Source organism: Ambystoma mexicanum, chromosome 5q (genome assembly GCF_040938575.1).
Source record: "Ambystoma mexicanum isolate Mex_15411 chromosome 5q, UKY_AmexF1_1, whole genome shotgun sequence".
Taxonomy (NCBI): domain Eukaryota; kingdom Metazoa; phylum Chordata; class Amphibia; order Caudata; family Ambystomatidae; genus Ambystoma; species Ambystoma mexicanum.
Window position 1 is genome coordinate 29,988,658 of NC_090933.1, and position 22,703 is coordinate 30,011,360.

The 22,703-nt window shown below is 45.9% G+C and overlaps 1 protein-coding gene across 3 annotated transcripts in view; it reads left to right on the top strand.

Moving 5' to 3' along the window:
- Nucleotides 1-13,118, top strand: part of FBXL7 (F-box and leucine rich repeat protein 7) — a 994,658-nt gene extending 981,540 nt beyond the window's left edge. For 2 of the 3 annotated variants that reach the window (XM_069620452.1, XM_069620451.1), the window contains one exon: nt 10,242-13,118. In XM_069620452.1, coding sequence (XP_069476553.1) covers nt 10,242-10,978 — 737 coding nt within the window. In that variant the 3' untranslated portion in view covers nt 10,979-13,118. The remainder of the gene's footprint in view (nt 1-10,241) is intronic. The other variant, XM_069620453.1, reaches the window with a different exon arrangement.
- The last annotated feature ends 9,585 nt before the right edge of the window (nt 13,119-22,703 follow it).

The following is a 22,703-nucleotide window of genomic DNA, read 5'->3' on the forward strand; positions in this document are numbered from 1 at the left end:
CAAATGATCAGGAGGTTGAGAAGATTCCGGAAAACCATGATCCTAATTGCCCCGGATTGGGCCAGGAGAACGTGGTACCCGGACCTTCTAGATATGTCCATCTGCCCTCCAATCCGTCTTCCACTCAAAAAGAATCTTCTCTTGCAGAAGGGAGGTCAGGTTCTCCATCCAGACATCAGAACCCTCAACCTTCACGCTTGGCTTCTGAAAGGGTGAGGTACAAGGATTGGGGCCTCCCTGATGACGTCATGGAGGTGTTGCTTTCGGCCAGAAGGCCAGCAACAAAGTCTTTATACCGCTGCCGTTGGAACAGATTTTGCAGCTGGTGTAGAGAAGGGAATATCGACCCTTTTCCGTGTGGTACACCAACTGTGTCATCGTTTCTACTCTACTTGGCAAACTCATGCCTTCAAGTTGGCACTGTAAAAGGCTATCTTGCAGCGCTTTCAATCTTCGAGTGCACTGCGGAGGAACCATCGCATTTCAAACTACCACTAGTAGTACAATTTCTCAAGGGATTAACTAATGTTTATCCTCCAAGACCATTCCAAGTTCCCTTATGGGACTTAAATTTAGTCGTAAACTTCCTAATGGGTACTCCATTCAAACCACTCCACTCTTGTTCGCTGAGATTTCTCACGCTTAAAACTGTCCTATTGGTAGCACTAACATCTGCTAGGAGGGTGAGCGAGCTACAAGCTCTCTCTTGTAAACCCCCCCCATACAATTTTCCATAAGGACAAAGTTGTCCTACAGGTGAAGCCTAATTTCCTCCCAAAGGTGGTTTCTGAATTTCATATTACTCAGAAAATTACCATACCTTCGTTCTACCCTCCCATCCAGGGAAAGAGGAATAAAGGCTACATAGGCTGGACCCAAGGCGAGCTCTGAGCTTTTACATCAGCAGACTGGCTAGGATTAAGCAAGCAGACCACCTGTTTGTAGGATACTCAGGTCACAAGTTGGGACTACCCATAAGAAAACAGACCATTTCCAGGTCGATTATTTTGGCCATTCTGGAATGTTACAAACTGGCAGGGAAAGAGCCACCCCAAAATCTTAGGGCTCATTCAACCAGGGGTATCGCAGCCTCTTCGGCCCTCCAAAGAGGGGCACCGGTCCGAGACATATGTGCGGCTGCCACATGGTCGTCCGCACATACGTTCACAAAATTTTACAACCTGGATTCCTCCGCTAGTCAAGAGACCAGATTTGGAAAAGCTGTATTACATGCGGTTCATTCCTAAAGGGGATACATGACATTATTACTCCCACCTCCAGTTACATGCCACTGCTATGGGAGTATATCAAAGATGAGGAATACGTCGGACACAATCCCTTTGAAGAACAAGTTACTTCTTACCTTGTAACGTTCTTTCGATGGGATGTTCCTCCAACGTATTCCTTATCGCCCCTCCCATCCATCCCCGCAGTAATACTTCCCTTGTGGTTGCATCTTACGCTCCTTCAAGGTCATTAACCAATTCAGGCATGACTTATCTTATGCTACAAAACGGAACTGAGCAACGGACGCCGCGCGTGGCTATTTATGGGCATAGTGATGTCGGCGCCGATACGGTGGCTGTCGAGGGACATCGACTCGGTGGACGTCGATGCGCAGCGCCCTCGACAGAAAAAAAAAATTCCGAGGCCAGCAAGCTGAAGACAAATTATCAAAGATAAGGAATACGTCGGAGGAACATCCCATCGAAAGAACGTTACAAGGTAAGAAGTAACTTGTTCTTTTGCACCGGAGACTCATCCTCCTCATCCCTCCATCCACGGATGGTGGAGAATCCCCCCACCTCCTTGAATGTGTGGTGGTTTTTAAGATGCTCTTTTGAGGCCTAAACTCGGGTTCTGCTCTTTCTTTAAAGCGGACCAGGTGGTCCCTTTGTATCTTCAATTTCTGACAGTCAAACTCCCTGATCTTTTCATCATAGGAGCCCTCCCGGTCACAAGTACATGTCAGGGTATTCTTAAATTCCCAGAGACCACTGTTCCGGCCACCTTCCTTTCTACTTGGTAACCCTGAACCATCATCGATGTTGGATAAGGACTGACCTTCTGGATCAGATGGACTAGGCCTGGTTTAGTCCAGCTGCATCATGTTTCACTGTTCTTGGTGTGCATGAAGTCAGCTGCACTCTGTACTTATGAGGTGGTGAGTTGGCTTGAGGTCCCTGGTAGTGAGGTCATCACTCTAATCGGAGGGCACTTTTCCATACCCTGACTGGTCAGGGTACCTCAAAGCCTGTTTATATTTGCTATTTCACTTTTCAATCTCTCACATTTGTTTTTCTCAGTCCCTATCTCCTGGTGATATGCAGAGGCCAGAGATTTTAATTCTGACACCAGTGCTTGAGTGGCATCTAGCACTTTATTTTGTGCCATTAATCTATCTCTTAGTCCCGGGAGGATAGCTCAGTGGTAACGTGCTTGCCTTGGAAGCAAGAAGACACAAAGCAACACAGGTTCAATCCCTGGGTCCGCGCTTAGAAACCTCCGATTATTTAAGCGTGTTATAAATATGCAACTAAGACAACAAAAAATTTTGTAAGAGCGCCTTGATGATCCTGGGCTGTGTGAGCGCTTTAAAAATGCTAATTAAATAAGTAAATAAATTAGTCCCTTGTTCTCTTCACAATAGGACTAATTTTCCTTATGCGAGGCTCGCATCGTCTGTGCACATTCAGAACATTTCTTTTTCAGGAGACTAATCTCCCCTTGCGCAATTTTGGCCTGTGTTGCTTGCTCTAGGTCAATCTGTGCTTGCCTCACACGTTCCATTGATTTTGCATTACAGAACTTACTAATATACAGTATAATATGCAGGTGGACACCAATATTCAGAATAAATTATTCAATTAATTCAATAAAAGTCAGAGGTTGCAGGGAAGAAAATAGCAGTCCTGACACAGAGCTGTCAACTAACAGAATAAGGAAACCGGTGTCTACAATCTGTGGAACACTTGCGTCCCCTGCACTCCTTGTTTGAATGAGTAATCAATCAATAGTTAACGGTGTAAACTCGCACAGAATGTTTTTTAAAATAAATTATTATTGATATCCAATTTTCAAATAAATACATTTTACAAAAAATCAATTATTGTCAATAATCGTCATATGAATCAAAAACAATTTCACTTAATCCAATTAAGTCCAATTGATCTATGCTCTACGCGTTTTGGGACTAATGTCCCCCCCTCAGGAGCTTTAGCTTGCAATATATCGTGTCCTTCCGCCTTAACGGCATTCAAAAAAATAATCTAATAAGAGACATTAGAGAACAGCATATTTAGTATGCTTAGCAGTTGTATTAATGTATCGTCATAAAATCTTAGTTGATTACACAAAAACTGTCATGAGCCATCATTCACCTGGCGTGGGTCCAGAGGTATAGATCTCAATGATAGAAGATATCCTGTCTGTCTTCTAGTGTTAATGTTACCGGTCGTATTCCTTGCAGTCCCCTATTCAGTGGACCTAAAAAAGAGGTTTTTTTTAGGAATCTCATCTCATAACTATTGATGAGCAATATCTCTAAATATAAGGTGGGTGATGGAACTTAATTGCACTCACCTCAGGGGTATCAGTCTCTAACCCATGAAGTCTGACAGATTATGGCAGTGCGTTGCAAGGTGTGTCTTGCAGCATATAGTGGCACGTATGTGTTTTCCGTATGGTCCTAAACAAAAATATGGGATAACCATTAAAGAGTATTTCTTCTAAACGAAGTCCACAACAATGTTGTGCCTAAAGACAGCTGTCATACTAACAAGCACAGTAGTGAATTCTCTAAATGTCATGTGGTGTCGTGTCCGCTGTAATCCCAATAAGGAGCCCATACACAAAGATAGCCGATATTTAAGATGCACCATGACGTGAAAGCGTCATGGCATGATGACTTCATATGTAAACAACTCAGCAGCAAAGCGTAAGGAAATGGAATCAAATGTGCATTACGCGTCATTACATGAACGCGTAATGACGTGCTGAGTAAACAAGCACATCAGCAGCTGAGTGCTATGAAATGGTATCAGGCATTGGAGTCGCCATAGCGATGACTGTAAAAGCAGATTGCCCTTACAGAATTGTATGAGATGGTAGGAATGATCGATACCTTAAGTGCTGTTATCATCATTGTGATCATGAAGAAAAATTATAAAAGTTGTTCAAGAAAGCAAATGGGAATAATGTATTGTGTAGTGGATATATACGTGGGTATCCATAACATTAGTACTGAGGATAAAAGGGTCTTTGTGGAGTATCTGCGCTGTAAACTATGCATGCACACTCCAGGTAAATGACAAATAATGATGAGTCTGCTCACAATCTACATATTTTCTAACCTACTGTCAGTCAGTTCCTGAGAACAGGGCTCACTTTTTCCATGTTCATCCTTAACTGATGCACTTCCTGGATGAGGGCACTATTCCCTTGACTTAATTTGTTATTTTCTTCCTCAACTCCTCTCTGTGCTGTTTCAAGGTGCTTAGATCTTGGTGCATCTGATCAAACTCTGCCTGAGAATCTATCCCCTTAATATTTAACTGGCTGTTTTCAGCTATCAGTTGTTTTAACCACGATTGAAATGTGAAAATGTCCTCCAAGCAGGCTCTATTATGAACAACCTGCTCCTTTAATTTGTGTTGACTTGCACTCAGATTTTCAACACATTCTTTATACTCCCCTTGCAGTTCAGAAAATTGAGTCTCTCGCTCTCCATTTTCTTGTTGCTATGTTTTCAACTCATCTTTAAGCTGTTCAATATTTCCTAATTTTAACTCCAAATTTTGTCTCTCTTGCGCTTTCGCTTCTAATTGTTTGAGCTATTTCTGACCTTGATTCAAAAGCTCATCCTAGTTTTGCCACACTATCCTGGTGTCTTTATTCCATGATCAGCATATGGAAATAAGTGTATTCTGAGCTGGCCAATTTTAATTTGCTCATCTTCGCTGGGTTGTGTCATGTAAAGGTTTGTCAGGGCCTGATGTAACAGCCCATTATCCTGCCACATGTCCACATTTGCAGAGGTAACCTCCTGCATCATTCTGCCTTGCCACATTTCATATTCTTGTTCTACCCATTCACATTTAATGAACAATTTGGATAGGAGGTGCTGCTTGGCCATATTGATTTCTATAGTGCTCATTCTGAAATGTGTTCTGTACCTTATATACTCTCAATGCAAGGGCAAAATTCTCAAACCGGTTCCTGCTTAGTTTCCACGCACAATGACAATTCGAAATCAACACTGTTTTATCTATACACAGCTCTGGAACCAAGGGTGGAGGCCAGAATGGCACCTTCACAATGCAACACGACCTTCCATCCACTGCAATGCAATTACACACAAATTAATATTCTGCTGCTACTGCACTGTCACTAGTGAAGACTCTCAACCAAATACCGTCCATGAGCACCCAGCTTTTTCAAAATTTATTAGGCGGTCACTCTCAACTCAGGGAGTTCCTTTACCCCACAAGCAAGGTGCCGCGCATCCAAAGCGCTTAAACAGAATCAACTTTTGTGAGACCTCCATCCTATTTCACACCACCCCAGCAAATACCCTCTGTACCACCAATGAGCTAGGAACCAGGCCGGTTTATAGTAAGAATATATCTTTATGGTTTGACAAAGATAGCAACCATAACATCAGCCACCAACACTGAGGCAGTACACAATATCACAATTTCCAAATACTTGCACCAATTGACTGACCTGTATCTTTAATGAACTTGCAGATACTACAACGCATAGGTAAAATTTAGAGACTTTACATCAAACACACACAGAGGATTTCTTGCATATTAGCAATTATGAAATTTAAATAACCCCCAGTGATTGCTTGGGTTATCGCAATGCTCTTCTTTCCCAGCAACCCCCACCCCCAGGTAACATTTCTATATGACCCCTTAATTTAAAGGTAAGGTACAGGGAGTGGGAAAACGGTGGCAAAATCGCTTTGTCTTTTTATTAAAAGGCAGGGTTTGACAAATAGACATAATGAAAAAAGTGTGCTTTTTTTAATTGAAAGGCAAAGTCAGGAAAATAACTCAATGGGAAAATGGTTTTGGGCTTTTTATTTGCTTGAAACGCAGGGCCTTAGGAAAATCGTTTTGGGATGCAAGTAAATAAATGGGAAATTTTGTTTTGTACACTCTACATTCACTTGAATGTCAGCATTTTAGGGTCACTTATTTTGGGATTATGGACACCCCCCTTTTGTACAGAATACAGGGGTTTCAGAAAGGGAGAGTCACACAAGTAACTTTACTGTCTATACCAGCTCGAACACACTGGGCATGAACTTTGTTAGTTTCAAACTCTAACAACAGTCATCCCTTGATTTTCTATATGAGAATTCATTGATTTAACCTCAATTCAGTGTGATAAGGATCTATCCAGCTGCCCCCATCCCCACAATTTAATTGAAAGGATTGAGGCAGGCAGTTCCCAACACAATTCAATTTAAATGGACACATTGATTTGCTATACTGGAAATAATTTGAGTTGAATTTAATAAAATGTGCCAAGGGTCCCCAGTTCTCCCCAGTTCCAAACCCTACCCGTTATGTGAGATGGAGATTAAGGCTGGCAGATTCCCCCCACCCTTTTGATGGCATTTGGATTAATCTATTTACACGTGAGGGCTTGGTTATGGGACATCCAGGGCTCCTCTGAGGACAGCACAGATCTGGTCAGAGGCTTTGGTGAAGGGTTCCAATTCCTCTGGCTCCTAAATTGGCAAGTCCAGCTAGCTTCTATATTTCCCAGTCTCCGTCTCCCCTGCAATGTTTAAGGCCTTGGCAGCTTTCTCTCTCTCTTCTAGTTCTTTGCAAGAGTCCAGAAACAGACTACCTCCAGCAATAGAGTGAGAAAGTCAAGGGAAAAATCAAAAGTCCTAAGAAAGGTCCCAAGAGTTGAAAAGTCAAAGAAACATCAGCAAGTAAGCCCCTTTCAGATTGAAACTGATCTTTTATAGGGCTGATTAAACTCCATTATTATAATAATTCCCACACTACGGATTGGCCAGCTCTCTCCTTCCCCCCAATACGTCCAATGCCTGCTAATAGGACTAGGAGTTGGGGCTGGAGGGGGTGAATGATGGAGGCTGAGGGAGGAGAAATATTAATCATCCCAAAATGACAAGTGGATTTAACTTTTTCAGTGACCTTAAAATCTAACAACATGGCAGCTACCCTAATTCTTCAGATAAATGCCGGCACATGTATATTTTTGAGTTCTATATTTTATGGCGAGTCAGAAAATACTAATCATATCTCGGCACGCCCTTCCTGGGAGGAGCTACGTTTTTATTGATTTACTTGTGAGCTGAAATAGTCACACATCTGCCCCTTCCTGATTGAAACCTTACTTCGATAACCTATCATCACACCAACTTTCTATTCCCTCGGAATTATGGGAAGGCCGGAATCATAATTGTCTTCATGAATTAAATTGTATACATCACACTGGATTCATCTTTACATGGTGCCGACAGGCGTTTTCTCCCCTTCAATATGAGTCTGGGATTTGCTCCCTGGGAAACACAATTCCATTTTAATTAAAGAAAAGGTGTCCCAATGTAAATGATATGGCAAAGCCTCACATGGGTGCATCAGTTTCACATAGCCCCCACCAATTCCTAAATTGCATTTCCCGAACAGCTTTTTATCAGCAACTGTTTCATACAGAGTGGGCCTCATTACGGGTTTGGCGGTAGCCATGCCTGTAACAAAGGCACGGCTGGCGCCGAAACTGTGATGTTACCGGCAATCGCGAATGGGCAATTACCGGACCATGTCGAGTTCGGCAGACCCGGTAATTGCACATTCGCGGATGCCGGCAATAAGGGACTCCCCAATGGGAATGGGGAGCTCGGATGCACCGGCACCATTCATAACGGTGCCGGTGCATCCACGAGTTGTGCTCGCAGGTGCTGCACTGCCTGCCAGGTCGGACCTGGCGGCCAGAGCGAGACCCGCGAGCACTACTCGTAGTATGGCGGTAAGGTAGCAACGGTGACGGTAGTGATACCGGCGCCGTTGTTGCCTTACCGCCATACTTGTAATGAGGCCCAATCTGTGATTGTCCATTAGTGGCTCTGAAGCCATTTCTTGAGGTCAAGTTAGCCCTGAAAACGTCATTTCTGTTGGCCAATAATGCACAGTTAATGGGGAAGCCTGACCTGAAATGACATTTCTGCTGGCTGTGTTATGTGTAACTCCCACAATTGTGATCTAATTCTCTGTTAATTCTTTGTATTTATAAATGAACCAGGCCTGTTTTTCCTAGTGGGCATAGCCCACAGGTCTTGAGGTCACAGTTTCATAGTCACAGACCTTTCAGTTCAGTGGGAAAACACCAGCTGCATCCATATTTCAGAAAATACAGCTTTAAATTGTCAAGATGTGCTTACGTGTAACATTTGTACATTATATCTGGGCATGTTGTTTGAAATGCAATCTTACCTGACAGACTGTTTGGACAGATGAACAAGTTACTCTCTTACCTGGTAACGTTCTTTCGATGGGATGGTCCGACAACATATTCCATATCTATGACAGTAAGCAGCACAGCTGTGGTGATTACTGTCATAGACATGGAATACGTCAGAGGACCCAATCCCCTCGAAATAAGTTCACTTTAGGTATTATGGCCTTTCCATTTGAATGTCAATATATTTGTGAAAAGTGTCTTTCTCCGAAATATGTCACTTGGCTCCACTTTTTAAATGTAAGGCATAGGTATTTTTCAAATGCCTGTCATTTCCATGTATATTTTCTCTTGTGTACTGCTGCAGTTTTGAATCTGTCAAAAGGTGCCTTTTCCCCATTTACACGAAGTCAGCAACTGCAGCTCCACACAATTTTACCCATTCATTGGGCATATCCATCAGTTTTGAGCTCTCTGGTAGATTCTCCTTCACTTGCGCACCTGTCCATTTTATTGGAGTTAGCTAGGCCCATTTCTTTCCATTTCACTAGGCCTTATGCAGAAAATCGCTGTTTTTAATGGCTCGTATATTTCAATGGAACTCCATATCAGCCAGCTCCAATTCTAACAATAGGGGCCTAGCATGGCCTTTCCATCTCTCACTCTGGGGCTGTCTTTTCACCCCACAATATGACCTTTCACCACGAGTCACAAGAATTGGGATAAGTTCTGAACCACCTTCCTTTAAGATGACAGTCATCTGGAGGACGCAGGCCAAAGTGGTTAAATACAAAGGCGTGCCAAAGCTTTGCTTTGGTGTCAGGAGATTGGTGGGGCCTGTCATTCTACTCATTTAGATGGACCTCTTGTGATAAGTAGCACTGATGGGGTGTACTGACATCTACTCTGTCTCTAGTCTGTGAATGCAGTGCAGATAAAGAAAAACAGGCCTGCACCCCATGCGATCACATTGCATGCTTGCCTATTCCTGGACATCAAAGTAGGTGAACGCACATATTATCCCAGTCTCCAACCGAGTGGGAGTAAAGAACACATAAGCAAAAGTTGATACCAGGTTCTTCAGACAGTTAACTTTCACAGGTTTTTCTCTTGTATGATTTTGCTTTCCAAAGATTCGCCCCTTCCTGTCTCCTGAATCCTCACAGGTTTAGATAAATCCACGTTTTTTCTAAACGTGCAGTTTTTTGCAGCTAATAGTGGCCTAGTATACATCAGCTTTGGTTAACTCTAGGTTCGAAGCATGTATGCTGAAAGTGGCTTCTTCATTTCATGTTATGGAGCAGCTGATTAGTAGCTGCACTATTACGAGTCAAGCTGGCAAACAGCCACACATGTTGGCCCTCTCGTTCTATGTTTGTATCTGAGTTTCAGAGCAGGCCTTAAGGGTGTGCTGCCTGGGCAACCCTGCAATTAGCCCCCCAACACGCCAGCTTGTGGGTGTCTTTCAAGGTCTCTCCCGAGCTGTCATTGTGGGCGAAGGCGTGGCAGGCGCCCTATTGAAATTAAATGCGCTCCGGTCTCGGGAGCGGCACAAATATAATAATAGGGAGCTGATCAGAACCTATTGAAAAATGTGACCTGCCCCATGACCAGGGGGGTACTTGAGCGTAGGGGCCGGCTCTGCTGAGTTCAGTTCAACACGGCCAGCTTTTAATCATGAGGCACACCTATTTGTGTAGCATAAAACCATTACATAATGCCAAAATGTTTTTAAAAAGAAATCCACATAGCCATTTCATAACACTTACGTTGTTTGTGTCTCTTCTTTGCCCATTTAGGTTGCTCCAAGGTGACCTGCATTAGCCTGACGCGCGAGGCCTCAATCAAGCTGTCTCCCATACACGGCAAACAGATCTCCATCCGCTTCTTGGACATGACAGACTGCTTCGTCCTGGAAGACGAAGGGCTGCACACCATTGCGGCTCACTGCACTCAGCTCACCCACCTCTACCTGCGCCGCTGCGTCCGCATCACGGACGAGGGGCTGCGCTACATTATGATTTACTGCACCTCCATAAAGGAGCTGAGCGTTAGCGACTGTCGGTTCGTCAGCGACTTCGGCATGAGGGAAATCGCCAAGCTGGAATCTCGCCTGCGGTACCTCAGCATCGCCCACTGCGGCCGCATCACGGATGTCGGCATCCGCTACATTGCCAAGTACTGCAGCAAACTCCGCTACCTCAATGCGCGGGGTTGCGAAGGCATCACGGACCACGGGGTAGAGTACCTTGCCAAAAACTGCTCAAAACTGAAGTCATTGGATATTGGGAAGTGCCCTTTGGTCTCGGACACTGGCCTGGAGTGCCTTGCCCTGAACTGCTTTAACCTGAAGCGCCTGAGCCTGAAGTCCTGTGAGAGCATTACAGGCCAGGGCCTTCAAATTGTGGCAGCCAACTGCTTTGACTTACAAATGCTGAATGTGCAGGACTGTGAAGTATCCGTGGACGCTCTACGATTTGTCAAACGTCACTGCAAGCGCTGTATCATCGAGCACAGCAACCCTGCTTTTTTCTAAGCGAATATCTCCACTTGTTTTTTTAAATAAAAAATCTTAACTATGTTAAAATAATGGTTAATACAATGAAAACCCACACAAACTGCAGTACTCCTACCGTATGTATGGGGGCAACATCATTTTACTGCGTCTACTGCACATTCTGTGGTAACAAAGTCACGTGTATACATCCTGGACGTGTACAATAGATGTGTGGTTGTATCTATACACACCGGTTTGTATGTGTATAGTGTACATATGAAGCTCACATTCCAGCCTTAACCAAGTAGTTACTTACCGGAAACTCTGCAATCGATATTTAAGGAGGATTCATAAGGGGAACTGTGCATTAGAGGAACATATGAAGACTTTGATTTTAATATTGTAAAATGTGATTCTCTTCCTTGTTCTTACAATGGTATAACATGCAAAATGTACACGTTTTCCCTTGACTTTCGAAACAGTGCTAAACATAAAATAACACACCCTAATCCATTACTGTTTATATATGAAACATCCCAGAAAAAGGGTGCATTATGGTACATGCATAATATTGAGACGTTCTGGAGATAGGATAAATCGTCAACTGGAGGGATTTGCAAGCGTCACCAGAATCCCATGTGAGATTAAAAGTCCACAATACACGTGCTAATTATGAACATTCGGCCCCTATCAGTTTAATATCTGAAATTCACTGTTATTACGTCACATCTGTGAATTTAGAGCTGCATATCCAAGGCTGTTAAGCTTTCTTTTATTCAAAGATTAGGGGCCCCATTCATGGAAAAGTGCACAGGGATCCCGCAAAGCCTGCGCACCGAGAACGACTTTGCATGAGCCTGCACGCAGAGGTTTTCCTGCGCGCTCCGAGTATTCATGGAATTGTTAACGCAAAGTAACCGTGTATGCAAATTGCGGCCGGAATGCCCCCGACATGCCCACACAAAACAAACATAGCCAGAAACAGCTACCTTTGCATGCTCCTCCGCTTAAACACATGCACCCTTGAAACAGTGTGTGGGGTTCCCGACAACCAGGTCTGCACCTCGGGGACACTGCCTGGGGTCCCGCATAACTGTTAATGGCACCCATCAACATGCGTACAAATATCCGTAACTCAGGTAAAACTCGGAAAAATCTGCGTGCGATCCCCCATAAGCTGTTCCTGCACCCGCTACACTGCGTTCACACACCCCTAAGTTAGATTGGAACCCTGGCTGCGTGCACGCACCCCTAAATCCAGCATGCAATCTCACCTCTGCGCAGTGAATCCTATGCGCAAGTGTCTATACACCTGCCTTCGGGTGGTGGATAGAATGAGGACTTTGTGTGGCCATTTCCCTGACGAGAGGTTGTGTGGTCGGTTTCTTGAATACGCCTCGTTCCGCACATTTGTGATCATGCGATGGACTGCCTGCAGGCCGTCCCTCGTAACATTCACATTTTCCCTTGTTCTTCCACATTTTCCGAGTTCCGGTCCCTACTCTACCCTCTGCGCAAGCCACGCCCATGCTCTGCATGGTGTCTCGCGCAAGGCACTTAGCCGCTCGCAGAGACGTTCCAAGCCTGCACAAAGTCCCTATTTTTCCGCACAGGAAATTCCACGAATTGGGCCCTAGGTGTCTAAAATGTACTTCATTTTCTTGTATGTGCACATTTGGTCATCAATCGCTACCTTTAAGTACCACAGGATGTTGCCTATTCTTCGGTTTTGTTTCTGGGATGGAATGCATTTGTGCCTTATTGAGAAACATCTATAAACCAAGCAAACCCCCAGAACAATAATGAATGAAGCTGGATTTGATGGGCGAAATAAGTACTATATTATATGTTCTTATATACTCTGCTGAAAAGAGCAATAAAAACAACTGTTTGTGCCAAAAGAGACAATTGTTAAATTTGTATGCTAAAATAGCTTTACGACATAATAGAACTCAATGGAAAGTAATGTTCTATTTTACAGACATTTGTATAATACAAGGTGCAATCCCTTTCAATTAGTTGATTTGCTACAGGTCCATATCACATTGCTAATGCCTGCCCTGCCAGGATACTCCTTCAAATGTATCTAAATTGAATCTGTTGTTTGTCTGTTGTACCACTTCAGTTTTAAAAGCCTATAACAGCAAATAAACATTCTCATTGAAATAAGACTCTCAAATGTTTTAGAGCCTTTCTATTCTATAACTTATTAGATTCAAGCCACGTGGTTTGGAATTGCCGTTTTGTTTCCTAAACATAATAGACCAATGGTTCCATCATTCGCACGCATTTTTGTTTGCATTCAAATATTGTTTTAACAAATGCCATATAAGTTTCGCAGGTGAAAATATTGCTGGAAAAAAGAAATTATTTGAAAACATTATGGTACAAATGTTAACATAAATTACTTCAGTAAAAAATATTGTTAACACTATCATTTTATTACACTTATTTAAAATCCAAAAAGGTAAGAGCTACAAAAACACTCTATCCGCCCCTTCCTTCACCCACCGCATGAAGTGGCACGCAACTACTGACTTACCTTTTACCTGATCCACGGATGTACTTCAAAATCCCCCCACCTGTTTCCCCTTACCTCAAAAATGTTGGCGAGCAAGGAGCAAAAGTTAGATTTGTAGCATAACATTGCTTTTCTGGGGGGGCCATGCGGTAAGACGCGTTACTGGGGTGCTCTGCTGCGATCCTGACTAAGATCCGTATAAACTGACCAAAATCAGCCCAAACTCAAAAGGCGTCGGAACACCTGTGGACCACTCGTCCTGATCCTGGAACAGAACCGGACCGGGGATCGAGGGGAAACGGCCTGAAGAAGGAGCGGCTCACAAGAGACAAGATGGCGGCCTGCTGAGGAGATCTCACCAGCGCGGAGGTTGGAAGTGAAGCCGCGGCCCCAGCAGGACGCAGAACAGGAGGCGCGAATCCGGGGCCAGGAAGACCTCCGCAGAAGCCACGGCAGAGACCTGGTCACCCTGAAGGAGAGGAAGGACGCCCGAGGCGAAGCGCTGCTGGCAGGCACATGAGAAGGTGAGCTGAGACAAGAGCCCGCCCCGCTCCCCTCCTGCCCCCTGCCCCTACTTCTAGGGAGAAACAGTATCACCGCGACCCCGCACACGGGGCAGGGCATCCCCGCCACAGACGGAGCAGGCGAGGGGGAGCTGGAGCGCTCGCCGCTTCGTCCCTTCGACGGGAGACAATTTACAAAATCGGCGGGCGGTGCGGCCCCAAAGAAGATCACGGGAGGAGGGGAGGCTGAGGAGGAGCCTGAGAGGCGCCCAACACACCCTGGGAGACACGGATATGCCGGAATAACAAGACATATAAACCCCCAGGGACAAGGAAGAAAGGCAGAAACGAATTGTAGCTCCAGGGTCCGCTTACAGTGCCCAACAAGCCTCGAGGACATAAGCCTGGGGGGGGGGGGGGAGTAAAAGAAGAAAACCAGGGGTCCACAAGCAGCCGGACACATACCCCCATGACGGACCACACGCAAGCACGTACAAACAATATAATACAGTGGCCATGTCTAACAAGAGAACAGAGGGGAAATCCAAACAAAGCAGCATGGACATTTTTACCAAAACACAGGGGGACAAACGGCAGAACCCACCGGACACAGCAATGGCGGGGATGAGCACCCCTCACCAGCCAGACCATGGGAAGGATGGCCACATCCTTGAGGCGATCGCCTCCCTAAAGACATCCTTGGAAAACAAAGTGGACGCCGCTATAGGAGCCCTGAAGGCATCCCTAGAACAGACACTAGATACAGTCATGGTGGATGTTGGCCTCCTTCGCCAGGACGCAAGGAATCTGACAGACAGAGTAACGGCAACGGAGCAGCAGGTGCAACAAAACACCAGGGACGCTACCGTTGCACGAACCCAAATGTCGGAAGTGATGCAGAGAGTCAAGATCCTAGAGCAAAGAGTTGAGGATGCGGAAGGCAGGGCAAGGAGGAACAACGTTCGCATAATAGGGGTTCTGGAGGGGGAGGAAGGAAACAACCCCACAGAATAGGTCGAAAACATGCTCCTCCAGGAGGTCGGAGCTGGAACACTGTCCCAAAATTTTGTGGTGGAAAGGGCGCACAGAGCCCTAACTAGGAGACCCTGGCCCGGTGCCCCCCCCCCCCCCCCGAGGGCGATGATCGCCAAGATCATGAACTTTAAGGACAGAGAAAAGATACTAGCATTTTCCAGGGGGGGAGGAGAGATCATCAGGGGCTCCTCCAGGGTCACCATATATCCGGACTATACAGCCACGGTCCAAAAACAAAGAGCGCAGTTTGGGCCTACAAAAGAACGCCTCAGAAGAGCGGATATTCGATATATGCTCCTGTTTCCAGCTGAGCTGAAGGTGCTGCATAAGGGCAAGACATCCTTCTTTGAGTCCACAGAAGAGGCCCGCGCGTGGATGGATGCGCAGGGGATCCCCCAGCTGGAGCGGAGAAATGGCAACAACGAGGTAAATCAGCTACGGCGAAGAGCCCCTCGGGCTGTAAGAACCAATGACCCCAAGCACCTGATAAATGCACGAGTCAGGATGAATGGGAATGCGAAGGAGCAATCAACCCTACCCAGTCGCGTCAAGCCGAGAGCAACCTACCCCCGAGAAGAAGCGTAAGCTAGTTCGGATGTCAGTTCCAAGGCATCACGCTGCGGCGAGTCTGCCCCATCCAAAGGAGCAAGACAAGAGAAGCGGCGAGACCCGAGCAGGAGGAGGGTGGCTGGGTGTTAGTTCTTTAGTTACAGTTCTAGTTCGAGTTATGGACTTGTTTAAATGGCATATGAAAGGCATTCGCAGCAAGGTCGAGGAAAAGAAAAAATATGAAGGGGGAATTTCAGAAACACCAGGAGCGGGCGCAGGAGACAGTGGACAAGCAAGAGGCTATGGGACTATGGAGCCGGACCGAATAATCACACATGGGTCCAGATGATCTAGTAATCGCGACCTGGAATGTGAGAGGTCTAATCGCATATGTCAAGAGGCTGCGAGTCTATGCTTGGCTGAACAAGATGAAGGTGAAGATAGCCATGCTTCAGGAGAGACATCTGACATCAGAAAAACAGACTAAGGTTGATCAGAAATGGGGAAGACAAGTATATAGTGCAACATATTCAAACTATGCGCGAGTGCTAATATGGATCACTCCGGGGGTCCCATTCCAGCTTATAAAACAAGAGACTGATTCAGAGGGCAGGCTGGTGCTGGTACACGGCATGTTGGAGAACAAGGAGGTGTGTCTAGTTAACACCTATGCCCCAAACCACGACGCAACCGAGTTCTTCAGGAAGCTGGCACCCAAGCTAGCCCAATACAGAGAAGCCACGTTTGTTTGGGATGGAGATTTCAACTGCACCCTGGACCCGCTCCTGGACAGGTCGGATGACAAGCATAAGAAACCAGCACCCCCTGCCAAGGAACTGCACAGGGCCCTCGACCGTCTGGAGCTGAAGGACGTCTGGAGACAGGTACATGAAGGGAAAAGAGGGTACACACACTACAGCGCACCCCATGGAATATTTACACAAATAGGCTATATATTCACGGGCATTGAGACACTGCAGGAATTTACAACGATTGACATTAAAGCCCGAACACTTTCAGACCATGCCCCGGTGCTAGCAACATGGGCACAAACACACCGGAGAGCCCCGATACCAACATGGCGGCTCCGGGCAGAGGCGTTGGGAGAGGGTGAGTTTGAGGAACACCTTCGGGCGGTGATCGAAGACTACTTCGAAAATAATGAGGGAAGCGTAGGAAGCAACGCCACACTCTGGGACGCATTCAAAGTGGCGACACAGGGGGCGGCTATCGGCAGGATGGGGGGCTGAAGGGTGCAGCCTTAGAAGAACTCAACAAACTGGAGAGGCAGATAGAAACAGAGGAGCGCAGAGCGGAGGCGGTGGGGAAAGAGCCTGGGGAACTGATGGAGTTGAGGATGAGATGTATAGAACTGTGGGAGAAACTGGGGAAGCTGAATTATGCGAGATATCTACAATGATTGCACGCAGAAGGGGATAAGCCTGGTAGGCTCCTAGCATGGCTCACCAAGCAAGAGACCAAAAGAGACCCCATAATAGTCATAGAAGACGAAACGGGGAGAGAGGTCAGGGACCAGCAGCATATCAATCAATCATTTGCCCACTTTTCCGAGCAACTGTACGCCCCTAACCCAGAAATTGACCCAGAGGACATCACAGATGCGCTGGCAGAGATGAGGCTGCCAAAGCTAGCAGAAGAGCAAGCGCAAATACTTGATGCCCCACTCACGGAGGAGGAGATAGAGAGCGTAATTGCTGAGCTCCCCACCGGCAAATCCCCAGGCCCAGACGGACTCCCGGGAGAGTTTTATAAAACATACAAGTGTACCATCACCCCGAAACTATTAGAGACATTCCAAGACGCGTATGAAAGTGGACACTTACCGACTAGCATGTCGGAATCAATAATTGTACCGATCCTCAAACCAGGTAAACCGCCCACGAAATGCGCCTCGTACAGGCCGATCTCCCTTATCAACCAGGATGCCAAGATACTCACAACCGTCCTGGCCAACCGCCTTAAGCAAGTAATCCCCGCCTTAATACACTCTGACCAGACGGGTTACGTCCCAGGGAGGAACACGTCGTGGAACCTCCGTAGATTACATCACGTGATAGATAGGACAAACCAGATACAGGGGGAATGCGCGATAGTGTCCCTGGACGCCGTTAAGGCATTTTATTCGGTGAATTGGGGGTGGCTACTGAGGGTCCAAGCTCATTTCGGCATTGGTGAAGGGTTTCTCAGATGGACTGGGCTATTGTACAGGGACCCCAGAGCAAGGGTAAAGACTGGGCGTAATATTTCAAGAGAATGGAGAATATACAGGGGAACCAAGCAGGGGTGCCCACTGTCACCAATGCTGTACATTCTGGCCCTTGAACCGCTGGCGGTCTTTCTCAGGGCGGAATATGGAGATACACGCATAGACATAGATGGAGTACTGCATCAAATCTCGTTATATGCAGACGACATGCTGCTTTATGTGGGAAATCCGCGTGCCAACCTGCCCTGCCTCCTGGAAGCAATCGGGGCATATACCAGACTCTCCGGCATAGCAATCAACAAAGAAAAATCCCTGATTTTTCCCCTCGCTGGCCTGCAGCGGGTTCCCCTGACAGAGCTCCCAGACCTGGGCCTAACCTGGGCACCACGCTCCTTCCGATACCTAGGAATAGAGATACATCATGACACTGCAGACTCTCACCAACATAACACACAGGCAGCCCTGGAAAGGACACAGAGGTCTATGAAATTCTGGGGAACACTACCACTGGGGATGATGGGTAGAGCGGCCCTCTTGAAAATGGTGGTACTTCCACGTCTACTGTATTACCTCACGAACATTCCACATAGGATCTCCAAGACCTTCTTCAGCAAGTTAAATTCAATAGCTGGGCGCTTCTTGTGGGCTGGGGGAAGACGCAGAATCGCGCTGAAAACCCTACAGAGAGACTACGAAGGGGGCATTAGACTACCCGACTTTGAGATGTATTATTTGGCAGGGCAGCTCCAGTTCGCAGTCAAGTGGCTAGGAGAGGATGAGACGATCGACAATTATTTTGCAGCCAACACTAAAAATATATTACTTGAGAGAAATACTATGGCTGGACAACCCCCAACTTAAGACCCTGCCACGTCTGCTTGGCCTCGCAGTGGGGTTGTGGAACAGAGCATGGAAGCTACAGGGGATACAGGACCCCCAGTCAGCGCAGAACCCGCTCGCGGGACTGGTGGGCACGGACACAAACACATTAGCAATCTACCGAACTGAGTGGGAAGGAAAAGATGTGGCACAAATTGGGGATCTGCGGAAAGAAGGGAGGTGGGCGGACTTCCAAGAAATGGCGGAGGAATATGACATACATGAAGGCCATTCATCCTCCATAATAGAATGAACCTCAAAATCAAGAAAAGATGGCCGGAATGGGAAGACCAGGAGGACACCATAAGGGAGCTAGACACGTGGTATGATATATCTGAGGGAACGCACACAACCTCCAGGTTATATGACCAGATGCTAAAAACCAGTAACAAGAAAGAGCTTCATATAAGACAGAGCTGGGAAGAGGAACTCCATAGGCCCTTTAGCGACCAGGAATGGAGCAGAGTGCTAAAATATCCAAAGAAAGTGTCCAGGAACGCAAGATTCAGACAGGCACAGCTGTACGTGACTCACAGGGCGTACCTCACACCCAAGAGGATGAATAAAATGCATGAGGGAGATCAAAATAAGTGCCCCTGATGCTCGGCTGACGCAGCAGACATGCTTCACATGTTCTGGGTCTGCCCAACCATACAAACCTTCTGGGAGGGCATTAGAGCCAGAATAATAGACAGCGGATTCCAGATACAGATGGAGCACCCAGAAAGGTTCTTGCTGGGCCTCTTCCCAAGAGGGGGCAGACACGGAACGCACCTAGCTAAGATGAAAGACTTGATATGCATATTGGCCAAAAGAAGGATAGCAATGGCCTGGAAAACAAAGGAAGGCCCGACCATAGAGTCATGGTGGTCGGACCTCCGCAAGTGGACTTTGGCGGAAACCGCGGTGTGGATAAGAGCAGTGCAAAGAGGGGAGGGGGAAACAGCAGAGAAAATAGCAGCATGGAACTCCCTGGTTCAGGACTTATTTGGCCAAGAGGATGAGGGTGAGGGAGATGAAGGCCTGGGGGAGGCGCGAGAACAATGATGGAGATAAGACAGTCAAGCACGGGCACTTAACCAAATGGACAGTATAAATTGGGGGGTAGAACCTGCCCACACAAACAGCCGGCAACAAGATAGCAAGGCTGCCAGCAAGCGCTGAAGAAATGAACCCACTAAAAGAAATTCGTAGAAATGCCAACATGCCAGTTATGTTATGTGTTTGTATGTTGTATTTGTGGTTCTTTTTTCCTTTCTGTTTTCTTCTCTTTCCTTTCTGGAAAAAACAAAGATATTTAAAAAAAAAACATTGCTTTTCTGGGCATTAAAGAGTGCTTTGAGGGAGCATGGGGCGGAATTGCATTGCAAAAACAGAAAGTGTATTTCTTGTGACAAAGTCCCCTACCTAAACATAGGGACGGACAGGTGGTTGGGCAAGGGGTACAGGGCTGCCGTGAGCTAGTGGAAGCTGAACCCAAATGAGGTAAACAGGGGATCCCTAGACCATCCTAACTGGGTCACCACACTAAGGGGGCAGTCACAGGGGCAAATCCACCTCCACCACTCTCACCAACAAGCATGACCATCAGAGGTGCAGTCACCGGATCACTTACACCCATGCCAATCTTATACCCATGACCACTGGACAGCAGTCACAGCAGCGCTTACACCCCCACCACTCCTACAGACCTCAAGGACCACCAAGGGGGCAGACACAATAGCTTTCATACCAGTATGGTGGAAGGAATTAAGACACAGAATCCAATGATGAACGAGGTAGGCTTGGTAAATCTTTAATAGCAGCAAAGCAAATGCACATACATCGACAGGACAGCTCTCCAAAGACCAATTCAACTTGGTTGCCCCTCACTTCAATCTCTTAGCTTTTATTTACTTCTAAATACATTGAAAGCTATGTGAGAGGTATGCACTTACAAACTCATGACTTCATTTCCAAGGAGTACTCTTTTGGCTTCTGGTTATCACAAGAACCTCAAAAGTATACAATAACTCTTGTGTTTCTCCTATCCCTCTGCTGAGCCGCCCGCATGTCATCCTGCAGCTGTGAGCTCGTCGTAGAGAATTCATTATTGCTTATCTGGTTTCATTACAAGTAGTGTCAGCCAGTATTTGGTGGTGCAATTATAAGTGGACATAGTTAAATAAAACAACCTAACCGTGTAGTAGCTGAGGAACGCTAAATGAATATTCTTGCGTATGCATGCGACGCAGAAACACATCTTGTATGAAAGCGTTCAATGTGTCAAGGAGTATTCCATCTAACCAGGCCAGTGCAGAATTATATTGGCATTGCTTAAACTAACATAGCATCATCAATGTATTGGTTTGTCTCATAAGACTACAGCACATTACTTTATGTCAACTTCCTGTTTCATAATTTATAGCATATTTTTTATTTCTGCTACACCATCAGCACTCTTAAAGAACTCCATGACCACCAAAAGGGCTGTGACAGGATAACCCACATCCACACCATCCATACGGACACTCATGGCCATGAAGGGGAAAGGAGGGAGTCTCAGACCCTGAAGAGACGACCCCTTTCCATAAGACTCTCTCAAATAGACAGCTGTTCAAACTCCTTAGTTGTCAGGTCCTGAATATACCTGAGTCCCCAGAAACCTCTGAACCCCGCAAACCACCACAAGTGCTCAGGGTACAAACAAGCATTCCCTGCTGCACGCTTAACACCCTAGAGGGAAGGGGTACTTGGACAAAATAACAACCAACGCAGGAATCCCTTCTCACCTGCATGGAGACCGGCAGGTTGTGAAAACAAAGGCAACAATAGTAACAACTGGTAAATAACCACGGAACTAAAGATTGCTAAAACATGGCTCAACCTAACACAGCATTATTCCCTTTACCTGCGTTCTCCTCTGTAACTCTTCAGAGGAGGGAGAACAAACAACTTTAGATAATAGATATTGATAAAAGAAAATGAAATTAATGTTTGTACACTTCTGTAGTTTCCTTTTGCTTGGATGCTCTTGAACTGAGAAATATTTACACAGAAATTATTCTTCTTTTTTTCCATTCACATTTTTTTATTGCGATAACAAATGGAGTAACATTGCAATAACAATGCATGTGCCATTCACAAGTGTAACATCGAGATTAAATCCTGGTGCAAGTATTACATTGTCGCTAGCACAACTTGTAGACACATCTCGGCCATATATCGCTAAAATCAAATGATACCAGCTTAACATCAGCTATCATCATAACAAAAGGACAGACATAAAACATTAAGAGCACATATGAGTGTGGAAATACGGTGGGTTGTACTGCATGAAAGAAATTATCTATTACAGCAGCGAGAAGGAAGTCATCTCACGGGGCTTGTGACATATCCCGGAACTATCATGCTGGCTCACATAAGTAATGAGAGGGGCCCATTGCTGAATCCCCCGTAATCGCAGCATCTATTTTGTGCATTACTGCTACATACCAGATCATGGACCACCATTCTTTAATATCCGGGGGGAGGGGAGACACTCCCAATACTTTGCTATGACCATCTTTGCTGCAACTAGAAAGTGGGTTATTAGTTTAGACCCATTTGCCCCCAACATATAATGACTTTGCAGATCTTCATCACTTAACAGTATCACATCACCAGGTGGTGCTCTACCAAGTCCAATCCAGTAATTATTTAAATCTGAGCTAGCACCTCCTTCCAGAACACCTGTGTGACTGGAAATGTCCACCACAAGTGGAAAAAGGTGGCTGTAGCATTAGAACATCTCCAACACATGGTGGGTCGGGGGGGTATGTAGGGTTCATTTTATTAAAGTGTTCTGGGGTAAAATACCATCGTAGTAACAGCTTAACGCCATTATCCTTGACCTGAACTGATGTAGAGTATTTCCCTGTCCTAGCCCACATATTATACCAGGCCAGCTCATCTATGGGCCTCCCAATATCCTCCTCCCATTTGATCATATATGTGTGGGGTGAGTTGAACCTTTTAGAAATAACAATTAAATAAATGGATAATACCAGGCCTTTCAGGGGTCCCTGATAA